This window comes from Vombatus ursinus, unplaced genomic scaffold, assembly GCF_900497805.2.
Source record: "Vombatus ursinus unplaced genomic scaffold, bare-nosed wombat genome assembly UNPS02014946.1, whole genome shotgun sequence".
In the NCBI taxonomy this organism is placed as follows: Eukaryota; Metazoa; Chordata; class Mammalia; order Diprotodontia; family Vombatidae; genus Vombatus; species Vombatus ursinus.
This window is the reverse complement of record NW_020954724.1, coordinates 2,307,078-2,321,922: the sequence shown is the minus strand read 5'-3', so window position 1 is coordinate 2,321,922 and position 14,845 is coordinate 2,307,078. Positions and strand designations below refer to the sequence as shown.

The 14,845-nt window shown below is 35.5% G+C and overlaps 1 protein-coding gene across 6 annotated transcripts in view; it reads right to left on the bottom strand.

The window, feature by feature from the left end:
• The window catches only part of CFTR (cystic fibrosis transmembrane conductance regulator), a 233,898-nt gene that overhangs the window by 161,090 nt on the left and 57,963 nt on the right, over nucleotides 1-14,845 (bottom strand). For all 6 annotated transcript variants that reach the window (XM_027845011.1, XM_027845012.1, XM_027845015.1 and 3 more), the window contains 2 exons: nucleotides 4,518-4,733; nucleotides 740-829 (listed from right to left, as the gene is read on the bottom strand). In XM_027845011.1, the coding sequence (XP_027700812.1) occupies nucleotides 740-829; nucleotides 4,518-4,733 (306 nt within the window). The remainder of the gene's footprint in view (nucleotides 1-739; nucleotides 830-4,517; nucleotides 4,734-14,845) is intronic.

Below are 14,845 nucleotides of genomic sequence, written 5' to 3'. Positions count from 1 at the left end.
AAAGCATATCAGAAAGAGAGCACAGTAATATAAAATAAAACTTTGAGGATCTAAGCACATTGCAGTCTAGATGTTAATTACATTGACAACACATTCTACACCCACACTTCAGTCAATTTCAGGCCCCATACCTTAGAGTACTTCCATAGGAAAATGTTGCACTCAGTTAAGTTTAGGACTTGTTACTTTGAATACTTAGTATGTCAAAAATTTATTTCAAATGGCGTACTGATGATTTAGTTAAAAAAAAAGAAAACAGCAGCTAGGGCACAGGGGCATGATAGATCTCCAGATCCTCAGAATCATGTGTTTGTTTATGGCCAAAACAGAAATTTAATTGTTATAAGGACTGATGCACATTCCTTAACAGAGGGGCCTGAATCAAAAATACTTAGGGTATGATAGGCAGTCAAAGAATGGAATTAGGAAGGAAAGACAGACCTGATAACTCAGTAAATTTTGCTTACTAGGAAGCCATGTTCCCATGCTGAAGTTTCTTCTGAGCTCTGTAATATCATAGACTCCAAGCTAATTCCCTTCTGAATCACTAATTAATTCAACCAGAGGAAATAGGGCTGAGTGAGGCAGAGATCAGAATTTCATAATAATCAGAGTTCAACCATACATTGTTGTTTTCTGATTCAGGAAGGCTCTAAGCTACGAGTTTTGTAAAGATGTGTAGTTGTTTACATTAGTTGTGTGATAACATGCACAAAAGATTAAATGAGCTGCTACATACCTCATCAAACTTGTTCAGATTGTTGGAAAGAAGACTGATAAGCTGTCCAGTGCTTATTTTATCTAGAACACGGCTTGACAATTTTAAGGTCTGAAGAGAAAAAAGGAAAAGAATTGGCTTTAAAGTATCATCAAAGTATCCTAACATTACTAGGAATATCTAGTAACATTATAAAGAGGCATTATGGGGCAGCTAGGTGGCACAGTGGATAGAGCACTGACCTTGGAGTCAGGAGGACCTGCGTTCAAATTTGACCTCAGACACTTGACACTTACTAGCTGTGTGACCCTGGGCAAGTCACTTAACTCCATTGCCCAGCCCCCAAAAAATTATTAATAAAAACCAGGTGTTATACTGAACATACTATCTTTGCTTATTAAAAAAACAGAAAATAATTTAATTACTTAATTTCCCTTTTAGATTCATATGATTGTACATTGTTAGCTAGATTTTTATCTTCTAAAAGCTATGCAGTAACTGAATCCTTCCCCTCCTCCATTTGTAAAGATTTCCAAATCATATGACATGAATAACAATATATAAATATCTATATATAATTAAATTACATGTATATAATATTTTTAGAAATATACAAAAAATTAGTGGACATTCTTAATTAGAATCTTGGCATTAATATTTTTTATTTTATAACTATTCAGCTGATACAATTATTAAAACTTCATTATATGTGAATCATTAATACTTAAATGCATACTATATTAGACATAATATTAATTAATGATTGATACTTTAAAAGAAAAAATGTTCTGAGTGTTATGTTAGGTGCTAGTGATCCAAAAGCAAAAAATGAAACAAACAGGCCCTAGGAGATTATGTTTAGTGAAGCCTGAATGATCCAAGGCTATCCACAAAATGTTACTCTAGCATGGAGAAGTTATAGGAGAACATGGACAAGATTCTAATAGGATAAGAAACAGATAAGTTACAACCTGCATCAATGAAGAGAACATACTAAGGATATAGTGATATATCAAAAGGGCAGCTAGATGGCACAGTGGAAAGAGCATGGGCCCTGGAGTTAGGAGGACCTGTGTTCAAATTTGGCCTCCCTTACTAGCTGCGTGGCCCTGGGCAAGTCACTTAACCCTGCTTGCCTTAGTTTCTCATCTGTAAAACGAGCTGGTGAAGGGAATGGCAAACCACTCCAGTATCTCTGCCAAGAAAATCCCAAATGTGGTTACAAAGAGTTAGACACTACTGAAATGACTCAACAAGATATATTGAAATCCTGTGGTATAAAAATCCATAGACTCTGATCTATTATAGATAACTTAATTATAATTTCTCACTTAATAATTTTGGTTAGAAATGTCTATTCCTACATTAAATTAAATCACAAATGCTATCATCAATAGCGCATTGATATCAAAACCTAAGGAGTGGTATGAGTGTGTATGTGTGTGTATACATAGACATACATATACACATACATGTGTGTATAATAATATAATATAAAAATTATATTTAATGTGCTTATATATTATTTAATTTGATCCTCACAAATGTCCTGTGAGATAGGAGAACAATTCTTTAAAAGACTGAAAGCTTTGAGGGCAAGGACCATATCTTATACTTCCTTGCATCACATATCCTAGCACAATAGAAAGCATTCAATACATACATATCCATATATATATATATATATATATATATATATGTATGTTGATTTGATTTATTCTTCCACTTGGGAAAATCTTTTCATAAGGATCTAATTAAAGGAGCTAGCACTTGTTTTTGTTTTGTTTTGTTTTATTTTATTAGTGCCTATGACTAGTAGTTAAATTATAAAGGTGTTGCCAGACTGCAGAACTTAGAAAATAGAACAACTTGCTCTATCATAAAAGTTGGAATGGAGTTGAGATGACAAGAATGGAGTTGGGAGTGGTGAGTGGCTAGTTGCCATAAGGGTAAAAACCGACTGGGCATGGGAAAGGGTGAGGCAAGGGTAGGTCTTACTCATGGTCAAGTGTAGTGCCTAAACTAGTGCTATGCATTCTCATTATATTATTTTAATGATGATAACTATGGATGCCGTGAGGGTGAGGCTGAAGAGATAAAATAATTTGGCAAGGACCCATGGGAAAAGAATGATAAGGTGTAAGTACCACTTATGGATATGTTTACAAATCAGAGTCTTCTTTATGATATTTTTCTCTCTGATGTCCATGTTGTACAGACTCTAAACTCCAGGAAAAATATTATAAATTCTTCTCACAAAACAGTGTTTAGATCAGTTTCTAAACTAAAGATTACATCATTGTTATTTTCTAATGCTTGTTAACTTAGGAGACGGTCTTCAGTGATTTGATTAAGATAGAGAATGTGTTCTCTTCCTCTTCCCACTACAAAGTTTGCCTAATAATAAAGGATGAGTATTATGATTTTAGAACAGAGGAGATCTAGCTTTTGTATCATGAAATTGTTATTAGGATCTTCTCTGATGCCGAATTGCACGTTGTTTGTCTTTATTAACTCAACTATACAAAGTCGCCATTTTCAAAAACGAATGGTAAAGAAATTACCAAACGTCTCTACTGCAATATCTTTCTATTCCTACTTGACAGAATTAGGAAGCCACACATTGTGTTAACTCAGGACTGGCCTTAGCATATGTCATTATAACAGTTCTAAATCCTGTTTGGAAAATAACATGTCTTGGGCTAAATCCACTTACAGTGCTTTTGGCAAAATCAGACCCTTTTTTGAATGCTTGCCATTACAAACAGAGGTAGGGTAGACTGAATGAGCACGTACTTACTGCTAGCATGTAATGCATATACTAGTACAAATAATGAGATCTGCAGGGTTCATAGGAATGTAAAATCAAGCCCCATCTAAGGCTACACTTTTCTATTACAACATGCTAGGACTGTAAGTTTTCCTGGTATTTTTTATGATAATTCTTTTTTTAGAATTTAAAATATAATCTTTCATTTTTTCTTTAACTTTACTTCCATCAATTAATTTTAAAGGTCAAATTCTGCTAATTTTTATGTAGATGGGGATAGTCACTTTAATGGGAAATAAAAAATAAGTTAAAAATGGGCCATATGGCAGCCTGCATCCACTTGGCAATGAAGTTTATAGCCTTAAGATTTGAAGAAGAGGAATATAGTATAGCAGTATAAATGGTGCATCTGAAGTCAGGAGATATGGGTTCAAGTTCCATGTTGCTACTTCTGTGACATTGGGCAAGTCACTTCCCTCTTTGGACATCAGCTTCTTCATCTGTAAAATAAGGGGTTTGGGAGTAGATGTTCTCTAAGGTGACTTCTAGCTCAGAAGACTACAATGTGCTATAGCAATGTTAATTAGGTGACAAAAATTTTAAATATGACTCATTTTGATATTGACATTTAATGACATCAGTACCCTGACTCTAGTGCTTCTGGCAGTGTTTCAGTTCAATTCAATTCAATCAGCACTGATCGAGCATCTATTATGTACCAGGAACTGTGCCATCTGCAGGGAATACAGAGACAAAAAATGAAATAGTCTCTGCCCTCCGGGTACTTGCATTCTCCTGGAAAATAACATGTCTAAAGGAATGAAGAAGAAGGCAGGGAAAGGAAAGGAGGAATAAATGCATTTTAAATAATTCTCCAAAGTTTATTTTAAAATTCAAACCTTTGTGATTTCTATCTGATTGTGAATTTATGGCATCTAAAAAAGGCTTCATGCTAGCAGGATTCATTCACAACATATACCAAAGTGAATCTTCCTGTTATGCCATCATGTATTTTCAAAAAGACATTACCTTTTTGTAAATCAAACTAAACAGGGCTATTCTCATCTGCATTCCTATGTGATGAAGGCCAAAGATGGCAGGGTGTAGAAGCAATGTCCTCACTATGAAGAGAAGGCATAGACCTATGCCTAGATAAATTGCAATGGATCGTTCTACTTTGTTGTCAGGATCATAGGAGGCTATGATTCGTCCCAGTAAAAGAGGCTGCACTGCTTTGGTTACTTCCTGCAGAGGGAGAAAAAAACACACAAAAAGTAAATTGCAGTTATCTTGTTTTAATAATACAAAGAGCCTTATAGTATCAATCCAAAAAGAATCAGATTGTAGGGAGGACTTAAGATAGGATTGGACAGAAATTCACATTTGGTATGTGCCTTACTGCATATTCTTTGACATACCCTCAGTGATAACACATATTTATCTTTTGAGAATAGATTTGATTTCTAGAAACCTCTCCTCCAAAATCTTTTAGAGACAAGCTGAATGAAAAGGGTAAATAAATAAACTGAGTGATAAAATTCTGTTTGTTTTTGTTTTAAAGCATGACAACAAATGATGATGTGGGTTTTCTTGGGTGGTTGCTAAACTGACCCTGAAAGCAAAGCTAAGAGATAAGTTCCCAAAAAATATTTTGAGCAATGGCAACAACAATGGAGAGAATCTGGGGCAGGAGTTTAAAGCCAACTCTTTCAGAATAATATTTTTTTAATTGAAGGAAAGGTTCAATTTTAGTTAGTGAAATTAAAAGTGTAATTTTTTCCCATTCATGTTTACAAACCCCTTGAAATCTATCTATGAACTCTTTGAGGATCTGTGAACACCAAGTTAAGAATCTGTGATTTAGAGTTTCTGGGGAGGGGGGCTGCTTTAAGGTATATGCTCTCATTTATATAAGTTCTTTTTTATCTTTTGGAAAAATTTTGTTGTTCAGTTGCTTCAGTCTTGTCTAAGTATTCGTGACCCCATTTAAGATTTTCTTGGCAAAGATACTGGAGTGGTTTGACATTTCCTTCTCCAGCTCATTTTATAGATGAGGAAACTGAGGTAAACAGGGTTTTAATGACTTGCCCAGGATCACACAGCTATGGAGTATCTGAGACCAGATTTGAACTCAGGAAGATGAGTCTTTCTGACTCCAGGCCTGGCACTCTATCCATTGCACCACCACTATTGAAAAAAATCCTGAGGATTTAAAAAATTTTTATATTATGGGTCTGCTTTCTTATCTAATATAGCTAGTTATTTGGCAGTGAACAAATGAGAGAGGTATTCTAGATTTTTTTCATATTTAATATAGGCATGGTCCCAAATATCCCCACGTATAATTGCATCACTTGAGCTTGTGATCAAATACTTTATTATTTCCCCCCTCTAAATGTCACTGTAATGTTTGGGTAATTTTATTTCCCCTGTAGCTTACTGAAAACTAACTAAGGATGGATCTAAAATGGACTGAGGAAAGAGGAAGAGGGGAACTAAATGAGAAAGGAAACTAGATTAAAAACAAAAACATTAATTTAAAATATGAATCTTCCAAGGCAGATTTTTGTCCTCAACCTCAGGCACTGCACAGTATAACTCCAGTCTCCATTATTCATTTCATGTCCTTTTTTCTATGTGAGTGTGATCAAGTTAGCTACTCTGGGCATCAGGTTCCTCATCTGGAAAATGAAGGAGTTGTGTACTAGATGACCTATAAATCTCTCTCAATTCTAAACCTATGTTCCAGTGATCTTAACCTCCCATGGAATGCATCATTATATCTTTCTTTATTTCTCCACATAATATATACATCTTTTCCATGTAACTCTCTAACACAGGCCAGCTCTCAGTTCATCCCTAGTCTATTAAGCCAAAACATAAAAGAGCTTAGAAACATTTTATGATCAGTCATTTGAAGAAGCAGCTTGTCTTCTGTGTTTTAAGCTTTTTAAACAAAAGAACCCAATCTATCACATACTTAATAACAAGTATAACACTTAAAAGAAATATAAGAAAAACAATAGTATCACATTATTTAGATTTGGAAAACACTCTAATGATTACTTGGTCCAACATGCTAATTGTACAGATGAGAAAACTGGGTCTATTTGCTCAAAGTCAAACTGAGAGTAAGGAAAATAACGAGCATTCAGGTCTTCTGACTTCCAATCCAGTGCTCTGTATACTATAATAAAGCCTCCCACTTTCATTTTTAAAGTAATAGTGATCACTATTTATATTTGCACAGTGTTTTAGAGAGTACAAAGCCTTTTCTCCTTTCTGACAGATGATGAAACTGAGGCTCAGATAACTTACGTGGCTAAGCAGCAAGCTAATGGTAGAGTCAGTATTTAAATCCACAGATTTCTAACTCTGTAGCTGATGTGGTTTTTTTTTATTATTATATTATGGCACCCTTTAAGAAAAAATTACACAAACCTATATCCGAAATAAACATTTTTTCCTCTGATGCCAGAAACCAACAAATGCTAACAGCATAACAAATGCAGACAGCTTATACATGCATAGTGAATTGAGTCCCCTCAACCCCCTTCATGAAATTATAGACAGTTATTTTTTGTCAGAAAAGAAAATTTCCTGTGGAACTGAACGTTTTCCTACTGGCTCAGCACTGAAGGGCAGCTGCTTTGGTATGCGTGGCATCTCCTGACTGATCTCTGTGTGTCTCCATGCCTAGGAGTTGCGTTGAAGATGACTGTTGAGTAAGTCAGGTAGAATTTCCCCACCTTGCTGAACTGAAAAAAAGAGGGTAAAAATGACTACACCTACTTTCTTTGAGGCCAGTCTCTCTGGGAATATATCCAGAGCATTCTCTACTTTAGATTTAAGTTACACAGCGAACTGGTGTAATCATTTCTACCTTTCTTATAAACCACCAAGGAGGCAAGTTTCTTTTGACTCATGAGTCAGTCATCAACACAGTCCCCAAGTAGGGGAACATATAGGAACCAACGAAGAGCTCCTATACAAGCACTTGCTTATCAGTCAGTGATGAGCCAGTGTGAAAGTTCACCTCCATGAGAACTTCCCCTTTCTCACAAAGGTCCATGCTCTGTAATTTTATTGTGTGGATTGAAGGTTTGATTAAGGATTCCCAGATCAACATGTATAATAAACTGATTATACATGTATAATAAACTGATAATTCATAGATTATTATGCACACTAAAAATCATTTGTGTAATGTCACTCAATTTCTCACCATTATTTTCAGTAATTAAATAGCTCATGGAGAAAGGAGCTATAATAATGCCAGAGTGGACACTGAGCTGACCTGGGTTCAAATCCTACCTTTCACAGATACTAGCTGTGTGACCCTGGGCAAATCACTTAGTCTCTCAGTGACTGAGGCAGTTCTCTAAGGCAATAATTTTCAGAGAGGGAAGGAAGGAAGGAAAGAAGGAAATAACAAAGCAAGGAAGGAAGGGAAAGGGAGAAGGAAAGACTGACTTATTAAGCACCCACCTGCCATGTACTATACTAATCACTTTACAAATATTATCTATATTGGCAGAAGGGCTTTCATCACCTGAGAGTTCCATATACCATTGAAATCATAGGTCTAATTCCTATCCTGTTTCTTTACTTATTGAACTTGTGAACCAGAAGCTACTTAACTTTCTTTATTCCTTATATTGATTTTTAATCAGTCTATCCCTATCATAAAGATCCACTTTCATTAAGAAAGGAGTGTTGTTTTTGTTTTTCCAGTGGTGATGGGTCTGTACTGATATCTGCACAATCTCCTCTACTCATAACAGATCAGATATCTCTTTCATTCTCATTTAATGTCAATCAACAAAAACTCACGAATTGTGACTGTTGCTGGAAGAGTCAATCATTTATTTCACTATTGGTGTCAAAAAATAAATGCTATCTCTTTCCAAGTCTTCATTTCTCTCCCAACAATGATATAATAGAGAGATTACTAGGTATAGATCAGGTCAAAAGATACAGAACTTTGCTAAAGCCAATGTCAAAACTATATTTTGCTTAAATGTATGTAAATACTTTTATGGGTTGGGTGTTGCCTATTCAATGCAAAAAAAGAGTATTCTGAGGAAAAGAATCATACCATGACAGCTAAGACTTTTACTATTAGGAATTAGGCTTAACTGTATAGTTTCCTTCCTAGTAAGTAACTTGGACAAAACTCCTTGTCATTGCTTCTCCAGTCTACCTTTATTTTTCAAACCTTTGACCTCTACTCCAATAAACCTTTTAGGTGAATTTGTTTGTTTGTAGTTTCATACAAGGGGAAAAAAAGCTCTATCAGCTTCTGAATGGGACACCTGTTTTATGTACCAGCATTACTAGATTAGTTATAATTTTGAATCAGTACATATGATAAAACTCATGGCTTTTAAATAGTAATCGACTGTTTTGACAAAGGCAATGGTAGAGGAGAGGATGTGTTTATAGGAGAAAAACCTGGGTTGTTTTTGGTAATGACAGCTCTGATAAGGTGACCATTTGCAAACAGTAAATAGACTCCCATAAACTTCTCAAAAACTGTAAAGCAGTTGACAGTTTGAGGACAAAAGCAATACTGTTCAAACAGTGTGTAGGGTTTTTTTTTGTTTTTTTTTTTTACTGAATCTTTCAAGCTGTGTGTTCTCTTATGTTTACTAAGTAAATCACTTATAGGCAGCACTTAGATTTCCCATTTGGAGTCTTTCATTTAAATACTTGCAGAAGTCATAATCTGACTAAAGGAAAAGCAATTTTTGATATTTGGTTATTTGAGAAAAATCAACCAGAATTTTTCTATAGGAAGATAGTAAGTGGAGATTTTTCATATCTATGTGCACATGTCCCACCGTTGGATTTGTTTCCAAAGCCACAGGAAGATTCCTGAGATTCCACAGTATGAAACAGTATAACCAACTATACATTTACAAGAAATGGAAATAAAGATATATTTTTAGAAATTTCTTTTTAAATTGTTACTAGTCTTTACTAAACTAAACACCAACCAAAATGAGGTAGAATTCAATATCAGTGAATGACTTCCAATCATTTTGGTATTACGTTTCTATAACTTGTTCATTCAGAGGACTTCTATTGGTAGTAACTCACATTTATGTACTACATCAAGATTAACAATGGACTTTCCTCACACTATTCTCAGGGAGGTAGCATAAGTGTTATTTTTACCCCCTCCAAAAAAGGAAACTCTCACAAATATAAAATCAGCAAGTATTAAAATTAAACGTTATATTGGTAAACTTGTATAACTTCTCACTGGATACAATTTCTCCACCACACTATCCCGCAGAAGTGGTAAGCCAGCTTCTAGCTCCACACTTTCAGTAGCAAAGGGTTCAGTAACTCACAAGGCAGACCATTTCTTAAAAAATAAATAAATAAAACAACACCCCACCCCCACCCCAACCCTCTAATTGTTAGGAAGTTCTGCCTAATACTCAGCTGAAATCTACCTTACTATTACTTTCAACCACTGGTTCTACTTCTGTCTTCTAGAATGACCGAGACCAACCCCTCTTCTAGATGACACCCATTCAAATATTTCAAAATAGATATAACATCCTTAGATCTTCTTTTTTGAACCTAAATATCACCAGTTCCTTCAAAAATTATTCAAATGAACAGTAGAACCTAACAGGATAATGAGACTGAAGGAAAGGAAATAGTCACTGGTCATATCGGTCATACAGCAACAGATGACCCTGGGGCAAGAGGCATCACCATTCCATTTTTTTTTGAGTGATTCATCACCAGCAGTTAATCGCTGTTATCACCTAATGTGTAACCAGGTACATATACACATAGGAGCACAGACTTGAAGCTGGATGTAATTTTAGAGTCTGTGTAGTCTAACAGATGAGGAAATAGAAGCCCAATGATGTTAAATGATTTGCCCAAGCTTTCAAAGGTAGTGAACATCAGAAGTGGAATATGAAATCGAGATCTCTGCAGAAAGCAAAGAAATATATGGAAGGAAAGGTACCTACAGATTCCAAACCACAACAGCCCAAGCAGCTAGGTGGCATAGTGGACAGAGTGCTAGGCTTGGAGTCAAAATCTACATCAGACACTTACTACCTGTCGGACAGTCACTTTGTCTGCCTCAGTTTCCTCAACTATAAAAAGGGGATATTAATAGAAGGAGTTATGAGGATCAAATGAGATATTTGCACAAAGGGCTCAGTATAGTGCCTGGCATAGATTAAGCACTTAATAAATGCTTGTTCCTTCCATATTACTGAAATGAAGTTCCTGCCATTACCTTTATTCCATTTCTCTTCATACTTCATTCTGAGACCTGTTTAAGAAAAACCTCAAGATTCAATTGTTCCTCAATGCTCAAATTCCCTGGCCAATAGCAGTGCACATAAGCCCCTTGAAGCAGTAATTTTCATTTTTGTGTTCATATCCTAGTGCCTAACTCAGTGTCTAGAACACAAATATTCAATAAATGCTTCTTAAATTGAATTTTACCCACTCAAGTAAAAATTCTCATGCAGACTGCATCTGCTCACTTTTCACCCCATTAAGTCAGCTATGCTGTGTTCCCTATTCTGCTAATTATGACATGCTTCTGAGTTCCCCACCTTCCTATTTTCACCACTATCAAGATGTTCCTGGATTCTGATTCCATCATCCAGGGGTTCACTCTTACTTCGGTGTCATAATGTGATAAGCATGCTTACTATGTCTTCATACAAATCATTGGTTAAAATGTTGAACAGATCAGACTTAAGTATAGTGATACCTCCAGGATGCAACTTAACATATTGCTACAGTTTCATATTGGTCAACAACTCCTTGGGATAATGTGACAGACTTTACAAAATGTCCTAACAATATGTTATAGCTACAACATTTCACTGATTTACTAATTTAAGAACCTTATCAGCAAAAGTCAATAAGGCTAATTTGACCTGACTTGATCTTAGTAAACTTTTACATGTGTGGTTGCTGAACAGCTGTCAGCAATTTTTATGGAATCAGAAGAGGTGCCATGAGATTGCTGGGACCTATGACCTCTGACTGCCAGGTATTATCAACTCTAACACGGGCATGTCTGAAAAAATAAAGAATGGCTCACGGGGAGTTGTCAAGGATGCAACTGACCTTGTGACATAGATTAATCTGGAACCTAAGCAACAGACTGAAGCCCTCAACGATGTCAGGGTTTAAGGCTGACACCATTATTTCTGATGTATCTTAAAAGTACCCTCCTATGATGAGGCCTTAACCTGTAACTTATTTAGCACATGTGTAAATCTTACACTGCATTCATCAATTTCAAACAATTCTAGGGACCCACACAAAACAGAAGAGCACAAAGACACACATGAATAAAAGACTCCAAAAGTTGTAGTGCAGTGCCAAAAAAAGATTTCACTTGGATCAACTCCACCACTTCCTTCTAAGAGTTCTGTAAACATCAATTGAATGGACTAGCCTCACAAACACCAACCAATAACAGTTCTGCAAACTCCCCTGGAAGGCTGCAGGCAGCATCATTGTGGGGAAAAGACTAGCAAAGTCTTCAGGGTGGTTGCACACAGCAGCTAACATGCTAGCCCCACAGCTAAGGTACTGTGATTTTTGTTGGTAGTGTTTTTTGTTCTTTGTTTTTACATTGGAAAACTAGAGTCATCTTCATTTTCAAAAAGAAAAAAGTGGATCTTGAAAATTGCAGACCAGGAGTGAGCTTTGTACAATCCTGGCAAAATTATTAGTTGTCAGGAAATCAAAGCTCAGAAAACATAAATTAAACAGTGTGTTGCATCAGATAACTTTAAAGGATCTTCTCTGTACAAAAAAAATAAATAAAAATCTGAGATCCTGTGCACTAGAAAGGTTTATGAAACATAAGATATATCTAAAAGGAGAGCTTCCCACCCCAAAGATCAGCTTTGCCCTCCAAATACTAACATATTACCCAATCAATAACCTGTTTGAGTTTGAAGCTTCTTTGGGACTACAATAGCTTTCTTCTTTCCAATTTTCTAAATGTGCTTCAATGCCTCAAAGATCAATGTTTTCATCAACAAGAGAGTGTATATTCTTCTAAACCTTAGTAGAAAATTGAGTAAATTTTAGGAAAAAAAAGAAGAGAGCAGATTCTTCAAACTAGAGATTGGTGAGGTTGACTTTGATTCCAGGTGAAATTATAAAACATATTACTGAAGTAGTGTTATATAAGAATTTAGAAAAGGAAGTGCTGATTACTAAAGGCTAACATAAATTAACTCATCAAGAACAGGTAATGCCAGAATAACTTCATTTCCTTTTTTGAAAGGGTTACTAGGCTGGTAGGTCAAGGAAATGCTATAGATATAGTAGTTCTGTATTTAAGTGAGTCATGTGACAAGTCTCTCATGCTATCCTTTTGGACAAGATAGAGAGATGTGGTATAGATTTCAGTACACTTAGGCAGATTTGGAACGTGATGAATGATGAATTGTTAGTGAATAATTATTTGAGCTATGAAAAAGTAGAAATGCAGAACTTTACCTTCTCAAAGAAAATTTCTTTTTTTAAATTTTATTTTATTTTTTATTAATTTATTTTTAGTTTTCAAAATTCACTTCCATAAGCTTTTGAGTTTTAAATTTTTTCCCTCTCCACCTCCCTCCCCAAGACGGCATGCAATCTGATATAGGTTCTACATATACGTTCTGATTAAACGTATTTCCTCTTTAGTCATGTTGTAAAGAAGAATTAGAACCAATAGGAGGAACCACAAGAAAGGAGAAACAAAACAAAACAGAAGAGGAAAAAAAAAGAGCATATAGTATGTCAAAGCAAATTTCTAGCCACCCATGTTCTTCTGTATTCATATAATGTACTTTGTCTCTTTAGAGAGTCATTATTCTCATATCTTAATCCATGGTCCCAAAAAACAAACCTTATTTTTCAACACCTATCTATGTGCTACATATTCATTCCTGATATCTTTCTTTCTATTCCAAAGTCTTTATCTTCAAGTACTAGGTGTGATGACATCTTTCTGAAACTTGTGTTTACACCACCTATGCCCCAAATTAAAAGCTTTGTTGTGTCTAATACAACAAAGTAAAATGAATTTACTTGTAAATAAACTGAAGAATACATTGCTTGTAGTATGAACATTATTATTTATCTACAGAAACATCTGCATGCTCTTAACCTGTATTGAAAAATTTACTTAATCCATTATTTTAGTCTACTGCTTATTAACTGAGATTCAAAATGAGCTGTTTTAACTCTATTTTAATTCAATAGAGGCACATTGTTTTGTTGTTGTTTTGTCTAACTTGTTTTTTTGAAGCTATGAACCAGACTTTTTAATATTTCTATTAGGGCAGGTTGCATTTGTTAATTTGCAGAGAGTCTGGTCCATTTCAATCTTATATATGTGTATGTTGGGACATTGTACAGGGTGATGTGATGGGGACAAGTAGTTTATGACTGTCCTTTCTATGCAGACGGAGAGAAACTTCATTGTAAAGAGCCTCATCATAAGACAGATTTGTTTAAATCATTTGTCCCACGTACAAAGTAATTCATAGCATACTCATTCTCACTGTAACAAGAAAAGCCTGGGAGTAATATGTAACTCTGCAACCTTTTCTCAATTTATAATATCTGTGGCATTATAATATAATGCCTGTGTGTATATGCCTACATATATTCCAGCCTCCCTCAGACTACCAGGATCTATCTAGGATGGGGGTGAATACTGAGAAAAGATCAATGAAAAATTAACCTGATGGTCAAGAACTTCCAATATTTGCCAACGATGTGCTAGGCACCCTCCCCCATCCCACCTAAATGTGCATCCCCAATATACTAGGAGGCAGCAGAGTATAGAGCATGGGACACTGAACTCAGACTCAGGAGGGCCAATGTTTAAATCCAAAATCAGACACTTATTAGTTGTGTGACACTGAGCAGGTCACAACCATTCTGGGTCTCAATTTCTTCATCTATAAAATGGTTTGCTTCAATAGCCTCTAAAGTTCTTTCCTACTCAAAATCTATGATCCTATGGAAATAGGATATGGAAGAGGAGAATTCATATCAGGGAATAAAACATGAAGAATGGGGAGCCAAAGAAGGTGCCTCTTTGTCATACCTCCATCTTGCCAAATACAGAATCAACGACCATATATGTAGAGCCTGCAGGTTCAGAGGGCTTTGGAAAGAAATATTGTGTTTTTATCAACACCCAAAATGAGCTCATAAGGAGAATAGGTGGACTTAAAGCTACAAAGATAGAACATGAGGTTGGTTTTCCCACAGTTGAGTGAGAGGAACTTTATTCTAAACTACTTTAGAGCAGATGGTAGCTACTCGAGGGCTCAGAGTCCCTAATC